At 36.5% G+C, this 27,666-nt stretch overlaps 1 protein-coding gene across 1 annotated transcript in view; it reads left to right on the forward strand.

The window, feature by feature from the left end:
• The window catches only part of BBS7 (Bardet-Biedl syndrome 7), a 48,308-nt gene that overhangs the window by 6,903 nt on the left and 13,739 nt on the right, over nucleotides 1-27,666 (forward strand). Inside the window, exons 3-12 of the mRNA XM_003936229.4 lie at nucleotides 800-862; nucleotides 3,062-3,237; nucleotides 5,621-5,807; nucleotides 8,869-8,941; nucleotides 9,607-9,723; nucleotides 11,311-11,441; nucleotides 15,354-15,438; nucleotides 16,806-16,908; nucleotides 18,835-19,027; nucleotides 20,971-21,045. Coding sequence (XP_003936278.1) covers nucleotides 800-862; nucleotides 3,062-3,237; nucleotides 5,621-5,807; nucleotides 8,869-8,941; nucleotides 9,607-9,723; nucleotides 11,311-11,441; nucleotides 15,354-15,438; nucleotides 16,806-16,908; nucleotides 18,835-19,027; nucleotides 20,971-21,045 — 1,203 coding nt within the window. The remainder of the gene's footprint in view (nucleotides 1-799; nucleotides 863-3,061; nucleotides 3,238-5,620; nucleotides 5,808-8,868; nucleotides 8,942-9,606; nucleotides 9,724-11,310; nucleotides 11,442-15,353; nucleotides 15,439-16,805; nucleotides 16,909-18,834; nucleotides 19,028-20,970; nucleotides 21,046-27,666) is intronic.

A 27,666-nucleotide genomic window follows, 5' to 3' on the forward strand; every position in this document is an offset into this window, starting at 1 on the left:
AGGAAGTGTTAAAATGTTCCTCTATATTTATTTCAAAATAATTCATTGTCTACATGTTGATAATTGTTGAAACTAGGTGATGGGCACATGGTAATTCATTATAATATTTTGTACATTTTCATACATTAAAATTTTTTGGCCAGGCGCAGTGCTTCACGCCTGTAATCCCAGCACTTTGGGAGGCTGAGGCAGGTGGATCACTTGAGGTCAGGAGCTCGAAACCAACCTGGCCAACATGGTGAAACCCTGTCTCTGAAAATAAAATAAAATAAAATTTTTCTTTTAAAAAGGTTTTAAAAATTATTAAAAATGTCAGTCATAACCTTATTTGATAATCTGTTTTTAAAGTTAATCTTAAAATGTTCTTATGTTCCAATTACAAAGAAAAATTACTTTGTGGGCATTTCTGTCCAGAATTCTGTTGTAACAAAAAACAAAAAAAAACCCAAAAAACAAAGCATACCTTTGTAACAGCCTGCATATGGACTCCCAGAACCTACAATAAAAGTTAAAACAAAACAAAACATACTGTGTTGTCCTATTAACATTGTGGGAACAAAATATATGGCCAGTTACTTTTCCAGTGACTCCATATCCTTCTCTTTGGGCTCTTTCTTGTTCTTTTGAGGTTTTTTTTTTTTTTTTTTTTTTTTTTTGTGGTGGGGAGGGTTTCTTTCCTAGATTTTCTGATCTCTGTTAAGTCAATATTTATATTTTAAGAATCTTGCTTTCCCTGTACATAATTATTAGGGCATAATATTAATAATAGTAATTTTAGATTCTTTTCAATCTATTACAGGTGGTTATTGGAGATCATGATGGGGTAGTTATGTGCTTTGGCATGAAGAAAGGAGAAGCGGTGGTAAGTATAGCTTTTTGAAGAGGAACAGTGGTTTACTAAAAGAGATTGCACTACTTATGGAATAATACTAGGTTAAACATTTCCTAAAATACAGATAATGGAAAATGTGTTCTGAGGGAAGTAGTTACATGAGGTATAAGTCTGCAGGCAGCACAAAAATTACTTGCTAGCTAGTTGTGAGGCATCTTCAGCATCCTGCGGTGGTGGGTTACTTTTCTATGCTGTGTAATATATTACCTCAAATTTAGGTGTTTAACACAACACACATTTATTAATTAACAGTTTCTGTGGCACAGAGGTTTGTGCTCAAGGTTTCACTTGGCTGCAATTTAGGTGTCAGCTGAGCTGTGTTTCTTTCTAGAGTGTGGGGTCTTATTCCAAGCTCATGTGGTTGTTTGCAGAACTCAGTTCTTTGCTATTACAGGACTGAGGTCCTCACTTCTGCCATCTGTAAGCCAGGGGCTGCTCTCAGTTCCTTGGGGCCTCTACAGTTTCTTGCTGTGTGGTCCTCACAGTCCTTCTCACAACATGGTAATCTAATTCTTCAAAGCCATCAGGAAATTTCTCTAGTCTGCTAAAAAAGAATCTTATACCTGTATAGCATAATGTAATCATGGAGGCAACTAACCCACAATCTTTTCCACTTAAGTTAACCTAATCAAGGAAGTTATTATTATTATTATTGCATTATCATATTTACAGGTCATAATTTAGGAATGATGAGTCTTAAGTGTGAATTCTGGTATTCATTATATATTACATGGAATTAGCAAAAAAGATGAAGAGAGTAACAACCACCAGAAACCCAGTGTTTCCATTATTTATATTCTCCCAGATGACTTATTCTCTGTGTATTAAGTCATGGGGCAGAAGTGGAGGTGCAAATAATAAAATGGAAAATAACCATGAAAAAATTAATGAAATGAGTATATTTTCAGTTAAATAGATATGTGATTATAGGTATTAAGTCATACATTCACATTTTCAGTAATCTCTATAGTCCTTTACTATGAAAATTTATAAAAATTGTAGGCCGGGCACGGTGGCTCATGCCTGTAATCCCAGCACTTTGGGAGGCCGAGGTGGGTGGATCACCTGAGGTCAGGAGTTCGAGACCAGCCTGGCCAACATGGTGAAACCCCATCTCTATAAAACAAACAAAAAAAAAAAAAGAAAAAAGAGAAAAGAAAATTTATAAAAGTTGTAAAGAATTCAGGAAATACTAGTTTTAAAAGATGATTGAAGTGTTAAACATGTTCATTGAACCTCATTAAAGAATTCTACTATAAAGACACATGCACACACATGTTCATTGCAGCCCTATTTACAATAGCAAAGACCTGGAACCAACCCAGATGCCCATCGATGATAGACTGGACAAAGAAAATGTGGCACATATACACCATGGAATAATATGCAGCCATAAGAAACGATGAGTTCGTGTCCTTTGTAGGGACTTGGATGAATCTGGAAACCATCATTCTCAGCAAACTAACACAAGAACGGATAACCAAACATTGCATGTTCTCACTCATAGGCAGGTATTGAACAATGAGAACATGTGGAATCAGGGAGAGGAGGAGCACACACTGGGGGCAGTTGGGGGGTGTTGGGGAGGGACAGTGGAGGGGTGGGAAGGGTAGGGAGAGATAACATGGGGAGAAATGCGGGACATAGTATGCACCTATGCAACAAGCCTGCATGACCTGCACATGTATCCCAGAACCTAAAGTAAAATAAAAAAAATAATAATAATAATTTGCCAAATGGACTTCCCTGTTCATTAGGAGTATTGTGTAAGCCAGTGCTTCTCAAACTTCAATATGCCTAGGAACCAGCTGGGGAATCTTGTTAAAATACAGAGGTTCATTCAGTTGATCTGGAGTTGGGCCTTAGAGTCTGCATTTTAAATAAATTTAGTGATGCTATCATTGCTGCTTAGTGAACCGTACTTTGAATTGCAAGGATTTAGATTTCAGTGACGTCATTCAAATATGTGTGGGAATATATATAAAAGTTAAGTACAGGTATAGCAAAAAAACTTGAAGACCTAAAGTAAATAGATTACTATCTAAAATTATTTCTATATAGTGGAACTATAATATTTTGCAAATTTAAAATAATAACATTTTCTGTGGTAAAGGAAAGTGCTCACAATAAAATAATTTGTGTACTTTTTTCCTGAATGATTTTTTTCAGTCAGTGTTCAAGACTCTACCGGGACAGAAGATTGCAAGGCTGGAACTGGGAGGAGTTCTCAACACACCTCAGGAAAAAATTTTTATTGCTGCAGCATCTGAGATTAGAGGCTTCACAAAAAGAGGAAAACAGTTTCTCTCTTTTGAAACAAACCTCACAGAAAGCATTAAAGCTATGTATGTCTGTTGTTCTCTTTTTTATTTTTAATACTTATTTACTTCGGATAGATGTAAGGCAACTGATTAAGCATCATGTCTTAATAGTCTTTCTGGAAAATAAAGTAACTAAAGGTATTTTATTAGTCAGAAACTAAATTTGACCTACAACCAATATTAAATGGGTTGTTGAATTTTTTTTTTAAAAGAACTTTATACTATTCATACAATCATTTTGACTACTTGGTTCAGTTTTGATTCATAATCAAGGTATGGAAAAAAAAATTGAAAAGAAATCTCTAGATATTTAGCTTTATGTTCCTTGGCTATTTTTGATAGATCTGGTTTTCAAGTAGCATTATTATGTTAAAAGGCTGGCTTTCAAAGTCAGTGACTATCAATGGGGTATAATTTTAGGTGTATCAGGTAAGTGAAATATAACTCCCTTAATGGCTTCCTGATATGTGAAATTTTGCAATTCGTATATTAGTTTTTGAATCACAGGGAGCTGAAAAGGGCTTTAAAATTCATCTGATTCACTGTTTCTTAAATTTGCTGCTTAGGAGAATCCCATGAGACAGTTAAACAATTCCTTGTCCTACCTCATACCTGCTGAATCAGAGTAACCAGGAGTAGGTTTTATTTTAATTTTTTAAGTTCTTTATATGCATCTAGTGCAGTCAAGTTATGTAATCAGCCAGACTCTTAGGTTGGAAACTACTATTCAGTCCAGAGTTCTGTATAATGCACAGCACATCTCCTAATGTTTGGGATGTAAAACGTTGGCTTGGTGAAATTAGGTAACAATTAAAAAATAAAAAGTGGAAATATGTAATTTCAAGTGATTTAACAAAAATAGTAACACTTTTAAAATATACTTGTAGATAGACATGGCCAATGATAATTGTGAAATACTAAAAGTAATATGTTAGTAGCATAACTCTACATTCAGACAGGCATATAGATAGTAGTGTGAGAAGGATAAGGAATTTCCCAGTAATAGTCTCTTTAAGTGGTTTCTTAAATGTTTTGACTAGAGTAGCAAAGATGGGATAGAAAAGTTCTTTACTCTGTGCTGGGAAAATCATTTTGATTTGGGGAAAAAAAAAAAAAAAGAAAAAGAAAAAAATTTTTTAAAAAGTTACTCAATTTTTGAAAATTGACTGTCTGAATCCCCACATTTATAATGTTTTATAGGAAAACAAAAGTTGTAACTTGAAGATATTCAATAAGGAAACTGACCACTTAACATTAGTCACTACACATCCTTTCCTGCTTAATGCTGCTATGTGTCATCACTCATGTCAACAACAGTGATTGTTAAATAGTACTTTGGCCAATATAATTCAAATATAATACAGATTGGTTTCAAAATGGAATTAAAAATTTTACAAAACATAGAGAATGTCATGAAGTTGATAAAAAATATTAGAGGACTATTCAATCATATGCAGAGCCACAAAGTGAGGCCACTTAATAACTGAAGAAGAGAAAATCAGTGAAGATTGTTATAGGATAAGCTCTTCAGAAAATAATTTTAATATAAAAAGTTTTAAGTAGAACTTGGAGGTAGAGGAATATGTGAAACATTCAAATAAAATTACTCTCTTTATGATAAATATGATAATAGCAATCTAGAAGTGAAAAATATATCACACTTATATACAATTTTTGTCAAAAAATTTTAGCTCACCTAAGTGAAAACTTGATTCAGTCTAAGAATTAGAACATAGTTATGACTATTAGCAAATTTTCTTCAGTGTAATTTGAAATGAACTTATTTTCATTTCTTTTTCAAGATAAAGTTCTAATGAATTTTTTTTTCTCCTCTGTTTATCATTTTGTTTGAGTAAAGTCACTTAAAATAGACTTTTTCAGGCAATTTAGTGTGGTAGTAAGGAAGCTTACTCTAGAGGGAAAAACTGAGTTGCAATCTAATCTGCTATCTAATAATTAGGTGCCATTCGGCAAGTTATTTAATATTATTCGCCTGTAAAAAGGAATAAAAATGGTCCCTGTTTTATAGAGTCATGATGATTAATTGATCTAATACATAAAATCACTTAAGATAGTGCTTGGCACATTGTACACAAAGAAGTCGTTTTTTGACATATTGTCTTTATAGACAATTAAATTATCATTATCTTGTCTTTGTTTTCCATTTTTCTGAGCTCAGTTTTTATTGAGAAGCGTGAGGCCTTAACATCTTTATTTTCAGCATTCAAAATAGAAAACAGTGTTGTACCAAAAAGACTAGAAATTAGGTAGGAGAAAGTTTTAAAAACTGTGTTCTCTAATTCTGTAATAAAATGTTAGTAAACTGTATAGATTGTTTTGATTTTATCTCTGAAAAAAATTCAGTACCTGTGCTTATTTTTTAAAATTACTATTTTAATGTTCTCAGGCACATATCTGGCTCAGACCTCTTTCTCAGTGCAAGTTACATCTATAACCATTATTGTGACTGCAAAGACCAACATTATTACCTCTCTGGGGATAAAATCAATGATGTCATCTGCCTTCCAGTGGAAAGATTATCTCGTATCACACCTGTATTGGCCTGCCAGGACAGAGTTCTCAGAGTTTTACAGGTTGCTGTTATTTGTATTTTTCTAATTTTTTATAATTTATGTGAAAGAATATTGGTGAACATTATGTACTTGAGATAAATTACTGTAGTGGTTACAGTTTTAAGTGGTTATATAAAATATCTGGAAATAATTTTTAAACAACTTGACATAATTTTTTTTTAACTTGAGTCAAATGTGTGTGTTTTTTTTTTAAGGCTGTCAGGTGGATCTTTTGCATTTTTAGAGAAGGATATTTAGAAGAAAAAGGATATTTTTTGTTTCACTATGCTCAATTTATGAGCTATTATCAGAATGGAGTGCTTTGACTACAGAGAACTTTTACCTGCCTTTTTGTTTTGTTTTTTTCTTCCATAACCTTCCCCTTCCCCAAAAACTTAAATTAAAACAAGAAATTGGGTTGGGGAGAGGGTGTTATATAATTTGAGTTTATCCAGCATGTATGACAGAATATGGAATAAGTGCTTAGTAAATATTTGTTGGATAAGGGAATGAATGATAGAAGGAAAAATCATTTTGATGTCCTTATATTTCTGGTAAAAACCACGATTGGCTAAAACAACTGCTTCAGGTCATTGTTATGAGTAATAATAGTTACCACTATATCTTTTTGAGAGTGGCTTTCAATAAAATGCACACACATACACACACACACTCTCTCTCTCTCTCTCTCTCTCTCTCTCACTCTCACTCTATAGGATGCTTAAAATAATGTTTCATTGTAAATAGCATGTAACAGTTAGATGAATTGGATCAGAAAGAGGCTGATAATAGTTGGTGCAATTGATCAAAAATTTTAGCCGTGAAGTTCATGCCACCACAGGCTATCTCACTCTTTGGAATTCCGCAGTCAAATAGCCCTTTCTTGGCATCAGCCCTTTTGTAGAAGAAAAGATCCAGTGATTCTATGAGGTTTTTCCTCCCCTCCACCCCCCCGGGACAAAGTTATGTTAAAGATTCATTTTAGGCTGGGCATGGTGGTTCAAACCTGTAATCCCAGCATTTTGGGAGGCTGAGACAGGAAGATCACCTGAAGCCAAGAGTTTGAGACTAGCCTGGCCAACATGGTGAAACCCTGTCTCTATTTAAAAAATTAACCAAGTGTGGTAGTGCACCCCTGTAATCCCAGCCACTCAGGAGGCGGAAGCACGAGAACTGCTCAAACCCAGGAGGTGGAGGTTGCAGTGAGCTGAAATCATGCCACTGTACTCCAGCCTGGGCAACAGAAGGAGACTCCGTCTCAAGAAAAATGAGGCGGGGGGGGGGGGGGAAACAAACAAAAGAAGAAAGGTTCATTTTAGAGTTATGAATGATTAATTTCCCCTTTAGCCCATGCTTTTAAATATGACTGTTTTGAACTGGCTTTTAACAGGAGCTGTTTAGTATTCAATTGGAAATTGACTGAATTTTAGGATTCTGCTTTGTTTGACAAGAGATCCATATGCTTATTATTTCAAAAAAATTACTAAGGATTTGTAGAAAATAAAGAGTTGAAGTATTTCCCTCTGCACTGCATAGGTCTTTCTCACTCCCTACCTATCTTTGTAAGTAATCCATTACTCCAGAGGTTGCTTCTTTTTAACAGTTTTATGTATATTTTTTTGTGTTTATATAGTTATGTGTAGATATCTGTAAATTTGAAAATGATATTTTAAATAAAAGATAAAGCAGGCTGGGTGCAGTGGCTCAGGCCTATTACCCTAGCACTTTGGGAGGCCAAAGCTGGAGGATGGCTTGAGTCCAGGAATTCAAGACTAGCCTGGGTAACGTAGTGAGACCCCCAACTCTTAAAAAAAAAATTTAGTTGGGCATGGTGGTACATGCCAGTAGTCCCAGCTACTCAGGAGGCTGAGATGGGAAGATCACTTGGGCCCAGGAGGTTGAGACTGCAGTCAGCTATGACCACACCATTACACTGCATGTACTCCAGCCTGGGTGACAGAGCCAGACCCTAGCTCAAAAAAAAAAAAAGATAAAGCATATGGCCCTCTTATGTGTTCTAAATAAACATTAAAAAATTTTAGGCCTGGTGTAGTGGCTCATGCCTATAATCCCAGCACTGTGGGGGGCCGAGGCAGATGGATCACCTGATTAGGAGTTCAATACCAGCCTGGCCTGCATGGTGAAACCTTGTCTCTACTAAAAATACAAAACTTAGCCGGGCATGGTGGACTGCGCCTGTAGTCCAGCTACATAGGCAGCTGAGACAGGAGAATTGCTTGAATCCGGAAGGTGGAGGTTGCAGCAAGCTGAGATCACACCATTGCACTTCAGCCTGGGCAACAGAGTGAGACTCCATCTCAAAAAAAAAAAAAAAAAAAAAAATTAAAAATAGATTTACTATAATTTTTTAAATTTGGTTATCATTAAATTAAATATCATGGATATTTTTTCCATGTGAGTATAAGTACTTCTACCTCATTCTTTAACAGCGCCCCAAATACTGTGCCCAAAATGACAAGTATTACAAGTAGCAAAACTGAAAACAGAAATAAAAGAACCTAGCTTGTTTTCTTATCTAAGTAGCTGGTCATTCTGCCTGTAACTGGAGCAGATTTTGGGAATACCCAAAGGCCAGGCCAAAATTGTCCTTAGGAAGTAACTTTGTGTCTGTTAAAATGTTTGGATGTATTCTAAGTTAAAGCCCTCCAGTTAACCTAGAGAGGACAGAGGGCATAATATGTTCCTAGAGACTTGATAGGAAAATCTACCAGTGTCAAGTTTTCAGGCAAACAGTGCATTTAAAATATATTGAAGGTAGAAATTATTTTAAATGTTTTATCCTTGGTCTTTACATTATGTATGTGTGTGTTTGTTTGTATATAAGTTTTATAAGATATATATATGTAAAATGACCAAGTTTTATATATATAGAGAGATATATATAGTTTTCAAATCAGTTGACATATGCAAAATCACTAAGAAATGTGAGTTGTATTCATAACCTAATTTTTAAAGCAATTTTATTCTAGATGTTAGTAAGAGTACTATATATGAATATTGATGTTATTCATGAATGAATGCCTCTATTATTTTCCATTTGTAAATACTTCTTTTCCTTCAGGGATCTGATGTGATGTATGAAATTGAAGTTCCTGGCCCCCCTACTGTCTTAGCACTACACAATGGAAATGGCGGTAATCAGGATTTTATTTTTCACAATCAACTATGTGTTTTAATATTAAGTGAAAATGGGAAATTGTAGAAAGGGCATAAACTAGAATTGAAACAGTTATCTTTCTGGTAACTTGCCAGTAATTAACAGCACAATTTATTTAACTTTAATTCTCTGTTTTTCTGTTTTGGGGGTGAGTGGGGGCAGGGTCTCACTCTATCTCCCATGCTGGAGTGCAGTGGTACAATCTTGGCTTACTGCAGTCTCGACCTTCCCAGGCTCAAGGGATCCTCCTGCCTCAGCCTCCCTAGTACTGCAGGCGAAAACTACTATCCCACCTAGCTTTTTGGTATTTTTTATAGAGACAGGGTTTCGCCGTGTTGCCCAGGCTGGTCTGGAACCCTTGGGCTCAAGTGATCTCCCACCTCAGCCTTCCAAAATGCTGGGATTACAGGAATGATCCACGGCACCGAAACTAGTTTCTTCATCTTAAAATTAGATAATGGGGAAAGGTCTTATCTCTTATAGCTATAAAATTGTGTGAATATATAACCATTCTCCTAAATTAAGTTTTATGTCTTTTTTAATAATATTTTTTAAATGGGATTTTTATGTAAAAATATTTCAATTTTAAAGAGATTATGAATTGTAGGATTAATATAATATGCTGACTTTAATTATAACTAGGTGACTCTGGAGAAGACCTTTTGTTTGGAACGTCAGATGGAAAACTTGGGCTTATTCAGATTACTGCATCCAAACCAGTACACAAGTGGGAAATTCAAAATGAGAAAAAGAGGGGAGGTATGCTTTTGATGTAGTTCAGATTCTGAGGTGTCAATGATTTTTAAGTATCTTAAATTATATAGATCATTCTATTTTATCCATTTATACTACATAGCAGACAGCAATTCACACCTTGATTTATCTACTAATTTGTTTATTTGTCAGGTCTGTTATACTATTGGCATGATTTTTTTTTTTTACGTAAGAAATGCTTATAGTAATTTGATATTGATAGGTTTTCATAGGCTAATGTCATTTTATGCTAAAATCCAATTTTAGAGAATTAATTGAAATCTGGGGATCTTTGTTATAAGGCAAAGAAGTGCAGTGGGTCAGAGAATATTCCTGTTTTCTAAGGAGTATATACCTTTCAAAGGAGAATTTATAACTGATTTGGTAGATAGTGAGATGCCTATTTATATGTTTGGGATATTTGCATATTCATTTATTCCTTCAACAAATACTTATTAGGAGAGACAGAGTAAAAACAAATGAATACATAAGACAGCTTCACCTAGTCACTTGAGGAAAATAAAACAGGGCAGCGTATTAGAGAGTGATGGTGGAAGGACGAGGGCCACTTTTAGACCAGGTGGTCAAAGACAGCCTTTTAGAAGAGGTAAAATTTGAACTGAGATCTGATTGATAAGAAAAAGAGTTAGCAATATGAAGATTTGGGGAAAAAATGTTTCAGAAAGAGGAAAAAGTAAGTGTGAAAGATTTGAGATAGAGGTAAACTTGATTCATTTGAGGAACAGTACGAAGATCAGTGTGACTAAATGTGTTAACATGGCAGGAGATGGAGTCAGAGAGGTAGAGTAGAGCCAAATTCTATAAGCCTTGGAAAAGAGTTTGAATCTTAATCTAGGTGCCATAGGAAGTCATTAGAAAACTGTCAGTGGGAGTGTGACATTTAATTTACTAAGCCTAAACAAAACAAAGGACACTGCTTAGAGAATGGATTGGAGGGGGTTGGGGGAAGCAGATCAAAATTGGAAGCATGGAGGCCAATTAGAAAAGTTATTATAATTTATTCCAGTCTAGGCTAGCTTAGTCTAGGCCAGCAGTAGCTGGAAATGCAAAGGAGACAATTTCAGTATATATTGTGGAGGTAGAGCACATGGAATTTGCTAGTGGTTTTGATATGAGGGGTGGTGAGAAAAAGAAAGAAATCAGAGATGGTAGTCCAGAATTTTTGTCTGGTAGTATTTGTCAGCTAGGTAGTATAATTTATTGAGATAGGGGAAGGCAGAGGGAGGAGCAGTACTGAAGAGATTCGGTAAAGAGGGGAATAGTTTTGTTTGGGGTGTGGAAAGTTTAAGAAGCAGATGTCTGTGAGACAGTACCAAATTGGATATATAAGTCTGGAGCTTTGTCCAGAGCTGAAGGGAGATATAAATGTAGGGGCCATTCCCACTTAGATTATATTTAAAGACCTGGAAATAGATGAATGTGGATGGACAAGAGAAAAGCACTTGATTTTGCTCGAAGTTTTCTTTGCTCACCATTCTAAGTAGGTATATGTGTTTTTTTCATTCTTACTTGCATGTACTTGACTATAACTATTAGTTTTCTTAATAACTTATTACATATCTCTTTTTAAAGGTATTTTGTGTATTGACAGCTTTGACATTGTGGGTGATGGGGTTAAAGATTTACTTGTTGGGAGAGATGATGGAATGGTGGAAGTGTATAGTTTTGATAATACAAATGAACCTGCTCTACGATTTGATCAGGTAAGTTCATTTAAAAAGACTACATATGCTTATTATTTGTCAAATTATTATAGAGATGACAGATGGTTTGAATTTTATTATGTGAAAATATATTAAAATCTTGTGTTTGGTTTAAAATATTGCTATTTTGATGTTACCAGAATCTTCTTTAGACTTCTCTTGTGTTTGAATAATAGACTCTTGCCTTTAAGCAGGATAATAAATTTATTTTTTCATTATACTTTAACATATTATTATAAATCTCTAAAGTATTAAATATTTTGCCTTAGTTTATAACTATAATGAAACTTTGTGAGAGTAATATTTTTATGTTTGGTTAATATAAATGAGTCTGTTGTTTTAAAATAAGATTTTAGAAATAAACTTTATATTGTTAGGACACTATCAGAAAATATCCTTAAGCAAAAAGAAAAAAGTAGTAGTTTCACTGCTACCCACTCAAGGGCCAGCTGTATAAGAAATACTAGATAAAAATAATTTTAATTCACAAATTTTAAAAGTAATTAAGCTTATTTATGCTAAGTTATAAAATTACATAGAGAAGCATTCTGGCATAAATTGAATCTTTCATTTTCATAAACTGGTGTTCTCCAATCCAGGGCTTCCCTATCCTGCCTCATGTAAGACACACTGAGGCTATTAAAGAAAAAAAAAAAGAGTTCACAACTCATGTCAACTCTTTTTTTTTTTTTTTTTTTTTTTTTCCGTCTAATTTCTCTACCAGTGGTACCTCCCAATCCTAACTTCAACTGCAGTTCAGGAAATACAAGTGCTCTGAAGCATAGTTGTAAAGTATATCATATAGAAAATATAGGGATAAAAATGTTACACAGTTGAGGTTATTTTATAGGTTTGTTTCAAATTTGTTCATCTTGTTTTGGTATAAAAAGTCATTTGCTAATGATGCAAGTAATAGTTTAGGCTTAGAAATACTAATCCATTGTTGACTGTCTCCTGCTTTTTCTCATTAGCCCTTTGAGAAACTTTTCCTATTCAGACCCAAAGTCTCCTCTTTAACTTGTATTCTAAATCCCAGAAATGTCATAGCATTTACGTGCTCTGCCAGATCTAGCACTAAGAAATCTTATCTTCCTCCTATTTCTTCTGTTTGTCTAGTGACAGAGGTACTGCTTTCAGATTATTTTTAGGCTGGGAATACTCTACCTCATCTTGGATTCACATTATCACTCTCTATGCTGCTTTCCTGATCAGGAGAATTCCTACTGTTTGACACAGTCTGGACTGGTAGTTGGTTGATTAATCAAAAAAGATCGTTAAGGGGTGAATCATAAAGAGAGAAAATATGTACACCTTAAATATTGCACTTTAACTTAAACTTTTATATTCATTTGCCAATATTTCAAGGAGGGACCAAGGTCTTTTTTTGTAAGTTTAGTTTTATGTTTTCTTACATAAACCTTACCCATACTATATTGCCCAGGATCTCTGATTTTATGGCTATAGAATCATTTTTTTCTTTCTTTCATCCTTTCTTCTTTTCCTCCTTTCTTCCCTCACCTCCCCTTCCTGCCTTCCTGCCTTCCCTGCCTCTTTTTTCCTCTTCCTTTCAGAGCAGGGCTATCCCATAGGCAGTGTGCAGAATAGCCCCGATTTCTTTTTTATAAGTACATAAGATAAATTAATGTCATTAAAATATTCTATTGGCAAAAGATGTGTAGAAATGAACAGTTAAAAAAGGAAATGACAGTTTAAAAATTTTTTTTGTAATGTTTTCCAAGGATATTGCATTAAATACACTCTTTAAAGTTGTAATTAACAGTTACCTAGTAAACCACTCAGAAAGTGAGAATGTGCATGTTTCTATTGGTTGAATAAAACATCCTTCTGCAAATCAGGTGATTTCCAGTGTTTTGTGTTCAGTACATTAAAAGAGGATCTAATCAAATTGTCAGATAAATAAAAAACAATTTTTTGAAGACTTTTATTACACATGATCAACTGGACACTTGTTAAAAATTCAGATATTTGACCAGGAGCAGTGGCTCACGCCTGTAATCTCAGGACTTTGGGAGGCTGAGGCAGGAGGATCACCTGAGGTCGGGAGTTCAAGACCAGCCTGACCAATGTGGAGAAACATCATATCTTAAAAAAAAAAAAAAAAAAAAAGTAGATATTTGAACCCACCTGTAAATGTAACTTTATGTGATTTGTAATCAAACTTTTGTTACTTGAATTTCTCAGGTAATTAGCCTCAGGAACAACTATCATAGCCTAATTTGCAGGATAGCTCAGATGTTTGCCCCCTATAGGGTAGGTGAAGAGAACTAGCATTTTGTTGATTGGTTTAATGCTAGTGTCCTTTCCTTCTACCCTTTCCTTTTAAACAATGGTTCTCAGCCTTGCCTGCTAAGAATTACCTACCAGAGTTTTTCAAACTGCTAGTCAAAAACAATTAGTGTGTTGCCAGTGCAGTTTTTAAAAAAACAAAATAGAGTAGATTAGAATATATCAGAGTATGACACAAACCTTTTATATACATTGCTGTATATGTTTTTGTGTGAATATATACTAGAACATAATATAAAATTTATTGCTTTCTTTCCAAATAGCTTGAAAGCCATGACCTAGAGTGTTTGTTAAAATACAGCGTCTAGCTTGGCACAGTGGCTCACGCCTGTAATCCTAGCCATTTGGGAGGCTGAGGTGGGAGGATTACTTGAGCCCAGGAGTTCAAGACCCGCCTGGGCAACATAGATTGACTCCATCTCTGCAAAAAAATTTAAAACATTAGCTGGGCATGGTGATGTATGCCTGTAGTCCCAGCTACTTGGAAGGCCAAGGTGGAAGGGTTGCTTGAACCTGAGAGGTCAAGGCTGCAGTAAGCCATGATCAGTGTACTACATTCCAGCCTGGGCAACAGATAAATGTCCTGTCCAAAAAAAAAAAAAAAAAAAAAAAAAAAAAAAACCCACAAAAAAACAGCTCCCTACAATTATTTTTAAAAAGAAAGAAAGAAAAAAATACAGATTCCTTCTGAATTCTTTTATCTGGATGAAAAGAAAATAAAGAAAAAAATACAGATTCCTAGTTGACTTACCTAAGTGGTTATCAGACAAGTTTGGGTGCTTAAAAGATGGTTATTATAAACTCTGAGTTATCTGAAAAAACTTGGGTTTCTCTCCATAATAGCAGATTTCCTAAAGGTTCCATATAGGCTGCCATCTTTTTGCTTTACCTAAAAAAACTATTTTGAGAAAACACATGAGAGATGGTCTTTGGAATTCAGATAATAGACTAAACGTACAGAGTATTTTGCTTATGTAATTAAACAACAACAACAACAAAACTTTTCTTTATATAAATAAACTGGTCAGGTGCTGTGGTTCACGCCTATAATCCCAGCAGTTAGGGAGGCCAAAGTGGGCAGATTATTTGAGCCCATGATTTGAAAACCAGCCAGACGACATGGCAAAGCCTCATCTCTACAAAAAAATACAAAAATTAGTCCAGCATTGTGGCATGCACTTCTGGTCCCAGCTACTCTGGGGTCTGAAGTGGGAGGATTGTTTGAGCCCAGGAGGTCAAGGCTGCAGTGAGGTCGAATCACAGTGAGCTGTGATTGAACCACCGCACTTCAGCCTTGGTGATGGAGGGAGATTTTGTCTTTAAATAAATAAACTATTTTTGCTCATTAGATGAGTATTTCATTAGTTGAATGGTACCCACAATATGCTAGTATCATTCTGAATCTTTTTTCCCCACATGAAAAACACTGAAGCTTCCTGCCATTTGTTCAAGATATTTTGTCTTTCTAATCTCAGTGTTTGCACATAAGCATTCAGTAAATATATGTTGAACATCTGGAGCCAGGGAAAATGTGTGGCTTATTTTAAAAACATATCTGTGAAATTTTTTGTTACTAATGAAGTGCTTGATCTTAAATTTTTTTAGATGTTGTCAGAAAGTATCACATCTATCCAGGGTGGTTGTGTAGGGAAGGACAGCTATGATGAAATCGTGGTGTCCACATATTCAGGTAAAGTAAATGATAGTAGGTAATTGAAGACAGAATCAGCAACAAAAAATATCTAAATTTAATAGACTGCTTTTGATGACTCTTTTTAAGAAAGAGTTATAGTAGTCCCACCTTATTCCTTGGGAATCCATTTCAAGACCCCCAGTGGATGCCTGAAACCTCAGATAGTGCTGAACCCTATATATTATACTTTTTTCTGTACCTACATGCCTATGATAAAGTTTAACTTATAAGTTAGGCATAATAAAAGATTAACAATAATAACCAATAATAAAATAGAGCAATTATAACAATATGCTCACACCACTACTCTTGTGCTTGGGGCCCTTATTAAATAAAGCAAGGTTGCTTGATCACAAGCACTGTGATACTACAACAGTTGATCTGATAACTGGTTTGGCCTCTAAGTGACCAACAGGCTGATAGCGGGTATCATATACAGCAGGCGATACGTTGGACAAAGGGATGATTTACGTCCTGGGCAGAATGGAGCAGGATGGCATGAGATTATATCACCCTATTCAGAATGTTGTACAATTTAAAACTTAGGAATTATTTCTAGAATTTTCCATTTAATATATTCAGACTACCATTGCCTATGGGTTACTAAAATGTAGAAAGTGGAATTATGGTTAAGGGGAGGCTACTGTATTGGTTGGTGACTCTTACCTACAGCATTAAAAACTTTATTAGTTACAAAATAAGGAGAAAGTATAGGCCTCGATTTATAAAATAATTGATACTTGAATGATACTTTTTAGAGTGTTTAACATGTCACTATTACCTTTAAATATGAAATGATATTCTTTGATTTAAAGAGAAGTACTTACTGAGATTTACTTCATGTTCTGGACTATGTATGTGTCTTATAAAAACTTCTTTTTTTTTTTTTTTTTTTTCCCAGACAGGGTCTCAAAAAACTTACCAAAACTTGCTTTTGAGTTGGTAATTTTTGCATTGTCATAGTAGTCATGAGAGTTTAAATTTCCATGAAAGTAATTTTTTAAAGGCAATTCTTATTTTTCAGCTGTTTTTGAAATTGCTGGAATATGTTGACTTATTCCATACTTTAAATCTGTTAAGAAATAAAAGATACCCTTTATTATACTATTACAGTATTTCAGGCAAAAAAAAAAAAAAATAGTATCACCAGACGCTTAAGTAATTTCTCTGTAGTCTGAATATTTTCCAGCTTGACTTTATGTTTTGTTTTGTTTTGTTTTTGAATGAAGTCCTAGGGTTAAGTCTGGTTGATATTAGTGGACAGAGGGGCATGCACGTGGGAGTTTCTGCTACACAATGCATAATTTTTTTTTTTTTAACACTGGCAGTACTAAGTGGTGCCTGATTATAATTCATCTCTACAGGCTGGGTTACAGGTCTGACAACAGAGCCCATTCATAAGGAAAGTGGACCAGGAGAAGAATTGAAAATTAATCAGGAGATGCAGAACAAAATTTCTTCCTTAAGGTAACTTTGAGTTTTTTATTTCCTTTTTTAAAAATTTCCTGAAGTGTGTGGTTGTTGCTTTTTATTACTTATAAGTTGCAGTATATTTTATTGGAAGGAATTATATAATTAATCACCTTTTAAAATGAAAGTTTATGGTTTTGAGAAAATTAACAGTAGTGCTGATTAATATTTTGGAGATAGAAATATACTTTTTTATATGCTTTATTCTATATTGACTTTTTCTTAGGTCAAGAGTTGTATTTTTCATTTTTTTGTCATAGACTCTTGTAGTGTTTTATTTTTTGTTTTTCACAGACATTAGAAATAAATCAACACAGATGGCTGTATTGTTTCTCATTAAAGCTGATGTTTACTGTTCCTGTGGACCCTTCTGAATCTGTAATGTTGGCTTATAAATTTTCTTAACTGGAACTGAGTAATGTTGACTCTCCTAGACACAGGAATTGCTTTTATGGTCTGCTCAACTTGATGTGTGCTGTGAAAAGGGACCCCAGACTCAAATAAAGATGCTTCATGCAATGAATAAGTAGGAGTTGCTGAAACGTTTAATGACCGCTCTCCCCATTTCAACCCATGCTGACCTTTTGTGGAGTGAGGGATGATTTTTTTTTTTTTTTTTTTTTTTTTAAAGATGGAGTCTCACTATGTTGCCCAGGCTGGAGTGCAGTGGCTATTCCACAGGCGCGATCCCACTACTGATCTGCACGGGAGTTTTGACCTGCTCTGTTTCCGACCTGGGCCGGTTCGCCCCTCCTTAGGCAACCTGGTGGTCCCCCGCTCCCGGGAGGTCACCATATTGATGCTGAACTTAGTTCGGACACCCGATCGGCATAGCGCACTGCAGCCCAGAACTCCTGAGCTCAAGCGATCCTCCCACCTCAGCCTCCCGAGTAGCTGGGACTACAGGCACGCGCCACGGCGCCCGGCGAGGGATGATCTTTTTTTGGTGGTAGTTGAAGGCTACGAAATTTTTAAGGCAGCAAATGCCACAAGTACTAGTAGCACAAGCTGTTTCACCAAAGTCACCAGAGAGCAAGCTATAATGTTCATGCAAACAAGGATACTAAGTATAGTTAATGACTATACTTTCACATCCTCAATACAGTACCTTTTATTTATAACCAACTCTACTGTCTCTTGATTCCACTGGAATGTAAACTTTATGAGAAGCTTATGTCTGATTTGTTCATTTGGTACCCAAACACATGGGAGTAAATATGTAATATTTAGCAGTAAACATTTCTTTGATGAATGAATCTTTTCCTTTGTTCTTTGCACAGATCCCTTCCAAGCTCCTCCCCAGACTTTTCCTCCTCAATTGTGGCTAGTTAAGCCTCATGTTGTTGGATCCCAATGACTGTTTACTTCATTTGCATGTGGCGTTTCCCCTTAACTGGAGATCTAAGCAATACTTGTGTAGTTCAGTCTCAGCAGAATCCTCTCCAACACTTGGTAGTTAAGCTGTACCACTGGCTCATGAACATCCTTGTGGTCCCCAAAATGTTAATGCTCTGCAGCTTCCTTTTATTTTTTATGTCTCCCCTAATGTCTTACTGAAAGTTACATGTTTACTGGCTTCACACATTTTCTCTCTTTTCATTAAGTCTAATATGTATTAGTTTCTCTTCTCATAGTATAAGTTTCTCTTCTGATTAGTACTTTATGTAACTATAAGTAGATTCCTGTGTTGGATTGCTAGTATGGGACTGAGTAGATGTTTTAATTTTTAGGTTAAGGATAAATAATGTGGAATCATTTGGTCAGTCATAGAAGCAAAATTTTTGTCCCCTTTATTTTTATTTTATTAACTCAGCCAATAAAAACACATTTTGCAAAAGCAAATGTCTCAAATTTTCATAAACATTTCAAGGACCTCAAATGTTTATACTTATATTTGACAAATTCATGTATGTTTTACTCCAGGAATGAGTTGGAGCATCTGCAGTATAAGGTATTGCAGGAAAGAGAGAATTATCAACAGTCTTCTCAATCAAGCAAAGCAAAATCAGCAGTACCTTCCTTTAGTATAAATGATAAATTTACACTAAATAAAGATGATGCCAGTTACAGCCTTATCTTAGAGGTCCAGACTTCAATAGATAATGTCTTAATACAGGTAAGCAAAATGTCTAATTTCTTAGTTTTATGACTGGATCTATTTTGCATACCAGTCATATGTACTAATTATTATTGAACATTTTTAGTATTAGACAGTACTTTTATTTTATTTTATTTATTTATTTTTGAGACAGAATCTTGCTCTGTCACCTAGGCTGGAGTACAGAGGTGCAATCTCAGCTCACTGCAACCTCCACCTCCCAGATTCAAGTGATTCTCCTGCCTCAACCTCTTGAGTAGCTGGCCACCACACCTGGCTAATTTTGTATTTTTAGTAGACACAGGGTTTCACCATGTTGGCCAGGCTCATCTCGAACTGCTGACCTCAGGTGATCCACCTGCCTCAGCCTCCCAAAGTGCTGGGATTATAGGCGTGAGCACCCCACCCAGCCATAGACAGTAATCTTAAATGTTTATGCCTTTTTTATCTTCCTTTAGATAATTAGTTTGCTCATCGATTATTTGAATTATATTTTTACTTTTTATTTATCATGTACTTAATAAACAAAAGATGGACTTAAGTTTTAGGAAGAGATAGGAAAGACAGGTCTTTCTTCTTTGGCTACCCTCTGGGAGAATCTTAACAGAGAGATGACTTAGGAAACTACCATATTTAATATCCTTGCTAGAAATTTTTTTAAATTTTTTGAGACAGAGTCTTACTCTGTCCCCAGGCTGGAGTGCAATGGCATGGTCTTGGCTCACTGCAACCTCCACCTCCTGGGTTCAAGTGGTTCTCCTGCCTCAGCCTCCCAAGTAGCTGGGATTATAGGCATCCGCCACCACGCCTGGCTAATTTTTGTATTTTTAGTAGAGACAGGGTTTTACCATGTTGGCCAGGCTAATCTCAAACTCCAGACCTCTTGATCCGCCTGCCTCGACCTCCCAAACTTTTTTTTTTTAAAGCCCCAAACATTAAAGTACAGCTTGCTCATTAACCCAGTAGTTTTGGTAGGTCAACAGGCAAAGTAGAAAATCCTAAAGTGTGAAATTCAGGGATAATAATGTAGACTCCATTCATCAATGTATATATTTACTTATTTAATTTGGAAGGTATTGAGGAAGTACTACTCCTGAGTAGCTGGGACTACTGGCATGTACCACCATGCCCAGCTAAATTTTTTTTTAAGAGGTGGGGGTCTCACTACGTCACCCAGGCTAGTCTTGAATTCCTGGACTCAAGCCATCCTCCAGCTTCGGCCTCCCAAAATGCTAGGGTAATAGGCCTGAGCCACTGCGTCCAGCCTGCTTTATCTTTTATTTAAAATATCATTTTCAAATTTACAGATATCTACACATAACTATATAAACACAAAAGAATATCACAAAACTGTTAAAAAGAAGCAACCTCTGGAGTAATGGATTACTTACAAAGATAGATAGGGAGTGAGAAAGACATATGCAGTGCAGAGGGAAATACTTCAACTCTTTATTTTCTACAAATCTTTAGTAATTTTTTTTGAAATAATAAGCATATGGATCTCTTGTCAAAGCAACAGCTTTGTCCTACAAACTGCCTCTCCAGAAGATACCAGAAATTGTCTTCTTTCTGTGTTACAGGTGAAATTGAAATTGATAAAAATGAACTGATACAATCAGAATGGCTATGTGATTATTTATAGCTCATGTTAACATTTTTAGTACTTTACAAAAATAGGTGGGACAACTGGACTTTTAAGGGAGTGGTGAGAGATGATATTCTGTGAATTTTGTAATCCAAGTTAGAAAAAAACAGGTGATTGTAAAATAATTTTTGTTCTTTATAATATTTATTTTCTGTAAGTATATACTATCAAGTATAAATTAAGATAATTCATACTGTCAAATTAAAGATGAGTATAAACTAGAACTAAGGAAAACTCCTAGAGAAAACATAATTTCTGAACATTTTTAGATTTTCCATCTCAACCTTCTTTTTTTTTTTTTTAATATCAACCGTAGAGTGATGTTCCAATAGATTTACTTGATGTGGATAAAAATTCCGCTGTTGTTAGCTTTAGCAGCTGTGATTCTGAGGTGAGTAAAAAATATAAAAGAATTCTTTACAGGCTTTCCTTTCTAATATGCCATTTTGATTAAAGTCTATAAATGCTGCTAGGTTTTGATATTTCTTTTTCAATTGTTTCTTACATAACCTTTCCCTCAAAAATCTGTGTTGGTTCTCTTTCCCTATCTTCAGTCAAGAAACCTGCTGTTGTCCTAGATTCCTTCCTTTCTGTGACCTGTTACAGGTTGATACCCCTTATGTGAAATGCTTGGGACCAAGAAGCATTTTGGACTTTAGATTTTTTTCAGATTTGGGAATATTTGTATTATACTTACTTGTTCAGCACCCCAGATTTGAATATCTAAAATCTGAAATGCTCCAATGAGTATTTCTTTCAAGTATTACCTTGGCACTCAACAAATTTAGGGTTTTGGAGTATTTTAGATAATTCAGTTTGGGAATGTTCAACCTATATATCCAATTAGTCACTAGTTTCTGTCGGTTCTACCTCCATGGCTTTCATACTTATACTTGGGTTCATTCCTACTCCTGTGAACTTAGTCCAGGCCCTTATCATGTGTTACTTAAACTACTTTATAGGTTTCCCTGCCTTAGCTGGGTGCAGTGGCTCATACCTGTAATTCCAATACTTTGGAAGGCTGAGGTGGGTGGATTGCCTGAGGTCAGGAGTTTGAGACCAGCCTGGCTAACAGAGTAAAACCCTGTCTCTACTAAAAATACAAAAAATTAGCTGGGTGTGGTGATGGATGCCTGTAATCCCAGCTACTAGGGAGGCTGACGCAGGAGAATCACTTGAACCCGGGAGGCAGAGGTTGCAGTGAGCTGAGATCACGCCATTGCACTCTAGCCTGAGCAATAAGAGGGAAACTCCATCTCAAAAAAAAAAAAAAGTTTTTTTGCCTCTAGTCTTGCCGCTGACTTCTAGGCTATGCTGTATGTACACTGCCACAAGAGAGGTCTTCCTTCCTAAAACACAAACATCACTGTATCTTTCTTTTCTCAGAATCTTTTAAATATTCCTGATTTCCTGCTAGATACAAATCTAGATTTCTTATTGTGGCATAGAACTTTCCATGATTCAGCTCTTGATTACATCTCTAACTTCTCTCTCACCAGCTGCTACCATCCCTCCCATGCACATTATTTCTGCCAAACTGAAGTTCTTAAAATTCCTGAAAATGCTATATAGTTTCACACATTCCTGCATTGGAGTATGAGCTGTTGCTTCCCCCGCTCTTCCTGCCCTGCCCCACTTTTTCTAGGCTTGTTGAAAGCATACTAAACTTCTTTCAACAGACTTTTATTGAGCACTTAACATGTGCACAGTACCTGAGATGAGATTATGTCAGTGCTTTTGGACATGCTTCTTGCTGTTTAGTACTAGCCGATAAGCAGTCTCAGAGCTAGATGTGACTCCTGAAGAGAAGTTACAGTATAGATAAGGTTTAGATTAATTGCACTGGAGAAGGCAAGCCAGAGCAGGAGGAGATGGTAACTGGAGTTGGTGGGTAGTTATATTAATATTTATTTTACTTTTTGAATTTATATGCAGTGGCACTGCTGCAGAATATATTTTTTTTTTGTTGTTGTTATTTATTTTCTTCAGACATGGTCTCACTCTGTTTCACAGGCTGGAGTGTAGTGGTGTGATCATGGCTCACAGCAGCATCAATCTCCTGCGCTCAAGCAGATCCTCCCACCTTAGCCTTCGAAGTAGCTAGTACTATAGGCACAAGCCACCATGCATGGCTGATTTTTAAATTTTCTGTAAAGATAGGGTCTCCCTATGTTGCCCAGGATGGTCTCAACTCCTGGGCTCAAGTGATCCTCCCACCTCACCCTCCCAAAGTGCTGGGATTATAGGCATGAGCCACCACTTCTGGCCTTATATATTTTTTATAAAGGAGGTTCTACTTGGGTTCATTCCTATTCCTGTGAACTTAGTCCAGGCCCTTATCATGTATTGCTTAAACTACTTTCTAGGTTTCCCTCAGCTGGGTGCGGTGGCTCATGCCCATAATTCCAACACTTTGGGAGGCTGAGGCGAATGGATTATCTGTGGTCAGAAGTTTGAGACCAGCCTGGCTAACAGTAAAACTTATCTCTACTAAAAATACAAAAAATTAGCTGGGTGTGGTGGTGGGTGCCAGTAATCCCAGCTACTAGATAAAGTAGATAAAGTAAAAAGAGTAGATAAAGTAAAAAGTTGATAGATATAAGAAAAATTTTCTTCTTTTTTTTTTTTCCCAATGGAGTCTCGCTCCATCATCCGGGCTGGAATGCAGTGGCATGATCTCAGCTCACTACAATCTCTGCCTCCCAGGTTCAAACAATTCTCCTGTCTCCGACTCCCGGGTAGCTGAGACTACACATGCACAACACCATGCCTGGCTAATTTTTGTATTTTTAGTAGAGATGGAGTTTTGCCACGTTGGCCAGGCTGGTCTTGAACTCCTGATCTCAGGTGATCCACCTGCCTTGGCCTCCCAAAGTGCTGGGATTACAGGTGTGAATCACTGTACCCAGCCTATTCTTCAATGTAATTTCACAGTAAAAATTTTATTTTTAATAAGAGATTTTATAACAGTTGCATTATATTATGAATATATGGTTTGTCATCCCTGTTTGAGAACAAAACATAAAAGATATGGCCTACATTTTTATGATTATTTAGAAAATCAAGTTAACCTAAACTTAAAATCTTTGATTCTTAAGTTACTATGAAAGATTAATCTGTTTTAATTATATCACTGAAGGATTCTTTGAAATGAATGTTTCATACTAATTTAAAATATATTTTCTAGGACAATGACCTTAAAAAAAAACTTACGGAGATTTCAAGTATATACGAAAGTAGAAGGACTAGTATAATAACTTTCATGTATCCGTCACTAATTTTCAACATATGGTTAGTCTTTTTTTTTTTTTAAGAGATGGGGGGATCTTACTGTCTTACTGTGTCACTGAGGCTAGAGTCCAGTGGCGTGATCATAACTTACCGCAGCCTTAAGCTTCTAGGCTCAAGCTGTCTTCTTGCCTCAGTCTCCTGAGTACGTAGGACCAAAGGGATGTGCCATGATGCCTGGCTGATTTTTTTTATTTTTTGTAGAGATGGGGCCTCACTTTGTTGCCCAGGCTGGTCTTGATGAACTAGCTTCAAGCTGTCCTCCCATTTCCCAGCCTCCCAAAGTGCTGGGATTACAGGTGTGAGCCATCGTGCCCAGCCCAGTCTTACTTTTTTATGTTCTTCACCCTCTCCTTCTCCACTCCCAAACCTAATTCCAAACCTGTTATCTGTATTATTTGTCAATAAACAATGTGGTATAAAATGTTTGTTTTTAATCATACAAGAATATATTAACAGCTGGGCATGGTGGCTCACGCCTGTAATCGCAGCACTTTGCTAGCCCAAGGCAGGTGGATCACTTGAGGCCAGGAGTTCAAGACCAGCCTGGCCAACATGGCAAAACCCCATCTCTACTAAAAATACAAAAAGTAGCTGGGCTTGGTGGTATAAGCCTATAGTCCCAGCTATTTGGGAGGCTGATGTATGAGAGTCACTTGAACCCAGGAGGCAGAGGTTACAGTGAGCTGAGATTGTACCATTGCATATCAGCCTGGATGACACAGCAAGACTCTGTCTCAAAAAAAAAAAAAAAAAAAAAAAAAAAGAATATATTTACTTTTAAATTGATTGGTTCTCTCTGTTGAGTTTAAATGGTTTGAAATTAAAATGTTTGAATTTTATTTTTTATATTACCATCTTTTTTCTTTGATTATTTAATAGAGAAATAGCAGTCACGAAAATTGCATATAAATCATCTTACGTTGCTCTGTTTTTGTAATCCATGCACCTAGCTACGTTTTTCTATTTCTAGTAGTTTAATATTCAATTTCAAGAAGTTAAAATACTTGAAGGAACTCCTCTAGGTTAGTTCAACAAACATGTATTAAGCACTTACAGTATGCCAGGCACTATACTATTTGCTGGGAATACAGAGATAAGATGTTTCTTTTTCCTTTATAAGTATTTGTGAAAATCAAAGAGATTTAATATCAAACTCTGATGTATGTGCCTTTATAGTATAAACATTTTGTGTTAGTCCATTTTCACACTGCAGATAAGGACATACCCGGATGGGATTTACAATTTACAAAAGAAAATGTACAATTTACAAAAGAAAAAGGTTTGTTGCACTCACAGTTCCACATGGCTGGGGAGGCCTCACAATCATGGCAGGAGGTGAAAGGCACATCTTACATGGCGGCAGACGAGAGAAGAGAGAATGAGAGTCAAGAGAATGGGGTTTTCCGTTATAAAACCATCAGACCTCATGAGATTTATTCACTACCATGAGAAACAGTATGGCAGAAACTACCCCCATGATTCAATTATTTCCCACTGGGTCCCTCCCACAATACATGGGAATTATGGAAGTACAACTCAAGATGAGATTTGGGTAGGGATACAGCCAAACCATATCATTCCCTCTCTGCACCTCCCAAATTTCATGTTCTCACATTTCAAAACCAATTATGCCTTCCCAAGAGTCCCCCAAATCTTAACTAATTTCAGCATGTACTCAAAGGTCCACGTTCCAAAGTCTCATCTGGGACAAGCCTAGTCCCTTCTGCCTATGAACCTGTAAAATCAAAAGCAAGTTAGTTACTTCCCAGATACAATGGGTGTACTGGCATTGGGCAAATACAGCTGTTCCAAATGGGAGAAATTGGCTAAAACAAAGGGGCTATAGGCCCCATGCAAGTTCAAAATCCAGCAGTCAAATTGTAAAGGTCCAAAATTATCTCCTTTGATTTCATGTCTCACATCCAGGTCATGCTGATGTAAGATGTGGGCTCCCATGGCCTTGGGAAGCTCCACCCCTGTGGCTTTGCAGGGTATACCCCCAATCTTGACTCTTTCACTGGCTGGCATTGAGTATCTGTGGCTTTTCCAGGTGCACAGTGCAAGCTGTCAGTGGATCTACCATTCTGTGGTCTGGAGGACAGTGGTCCTCTTCTCACTAGGCAGTGCCACAGTAGGGACTCTGTGTGAGGGCACCAACCCCACCTTTTCCTTCCACACTGCCCTAACAGAGGTTTTCCGTGAGAGCCTTGCCCCTGCAACAAACTTCTGCCTGAACATCCAGGCATTTCCAAACATCTTCTGAAATCTAGGCAGAGGTTCCCAAACCCTAATTATTGACTTATGTGCACTGACAGGCTGCACACAACATAGAAGCTGCCAAAGCTTGAGGCTTGCACCCTCTGAAGCCACAGGCCAAGCTCTGCATTGGCACCTTTCAGCCATGGTTGGAGCAGCTGGGACACAGGGCACCAAATCCCTAGGCTGCACATAGCACAGAGACCTGGGCTTGGCCCACAAAAACACTTCTTCCTCCTAGGCCTCAGGGCCTGTGGTGGGAGGGGCTGCCTTTAAGACCCCTGACATGCTCTGGAGACATTTTCCCCATTGTCTTGATGATTAATGTTTGACTTCTCATTACTTATGCAAATTTCTACAGTCAACTTGAATTTCTCAGAAAATGGTATTTTTTTTTCTATTGCATTGTCAGGCAGCAAATTTTCTGAACTTTTATGCTCTCCTTCCCTCATAAAACTGAATGCTTTTAACAGTACTCAAGTCACCTCTTGAATGCTTTGCTGCTTAGAAATTTCTTCTGCCAGTTACCCTAAATTATCTCCCTCATGTTCAAAGTTCCACACATCTCTAGGGCAGGGGCATAATGCTGCCAGCTCTTTGCTAAAACATAATAAGAGTCACCTTTGCTCCAGTTACCAACAAGTTCCTCATCTCCATCAGAGATCACCTCAGGCTGGATTTCACTGTCCACATCACCGTCAGCATTTTGGACACAGCCATTCAACAAGTCTCTAGGAAGTTTCACCCTTTCCCACATTTTCCTGTCTTCTGAGCCCTCCAGACTGTTCCAGCCTCTGCTTGTTACCCAGTTCCAATGTTACTTCCACATTTTCGGGCATCTCTATAGCAGCACCGTACTCTACCAGTACCACGTTACTGTGATAGTCAATTTTTACACGGCTGATAAAGACATACAGGAGACTGGGCAATTTATAAAAGAAAGAGTTTTATTGGACTCATAGTTCCACGAGGCTGGAGAGGCCTCACAATCATGGCAGAAGGTGAAAGGCACATCTCACATGGTGGCAGACAAGAGAAGAGAGAATGAGAGCCAAGAGAAAGAGGTTTTTCTCTTATAAAACGCTCTTGTGAGACTTATTCACTACCATAAGAACAGTATGGGAGAAACTGGCCCCATGATTCAGTTATCTCCCACCAGGTCCCTCCCACAACACATGGAAATTATGGGAGTACAATTCAAGATGAGATTTGGATGGAGACACAGCCGAACCCTATTACATTTGTTGTTTGCATTGTCAGATTTTTAGAAAAACTCTTAATGTTTAAAAATCTTATTGTAAAGAATTAAGATGGAAAGAGCTTGCGCTTTAGATAGAAATTTGAATTCCAGTTTCATTACTTACTGGCTTTGGGGAAGTTATTTAACTCTTCATAAACTAGTTTCTTCATATGTTAAAACTTAATTAGTAAAATTTAGTGCATAGGGTTTTTGTAAGTATAAGTT

Source organism: Saimiri boliviensis, chromosome 3 (genome assembly GCF_048565385.1).
Source record: "Saimiri boliviensis isolate mSaiBol1 chromosome 3, mSaiBol1.pri, whole genome shotgun sequence".
Classification (NCBI taxonomy): Eukaryota; Metazoa; Chordata; class Mammalia; order Primates; family Cebidae; genus Saimiri; species Saimiri boliviensis.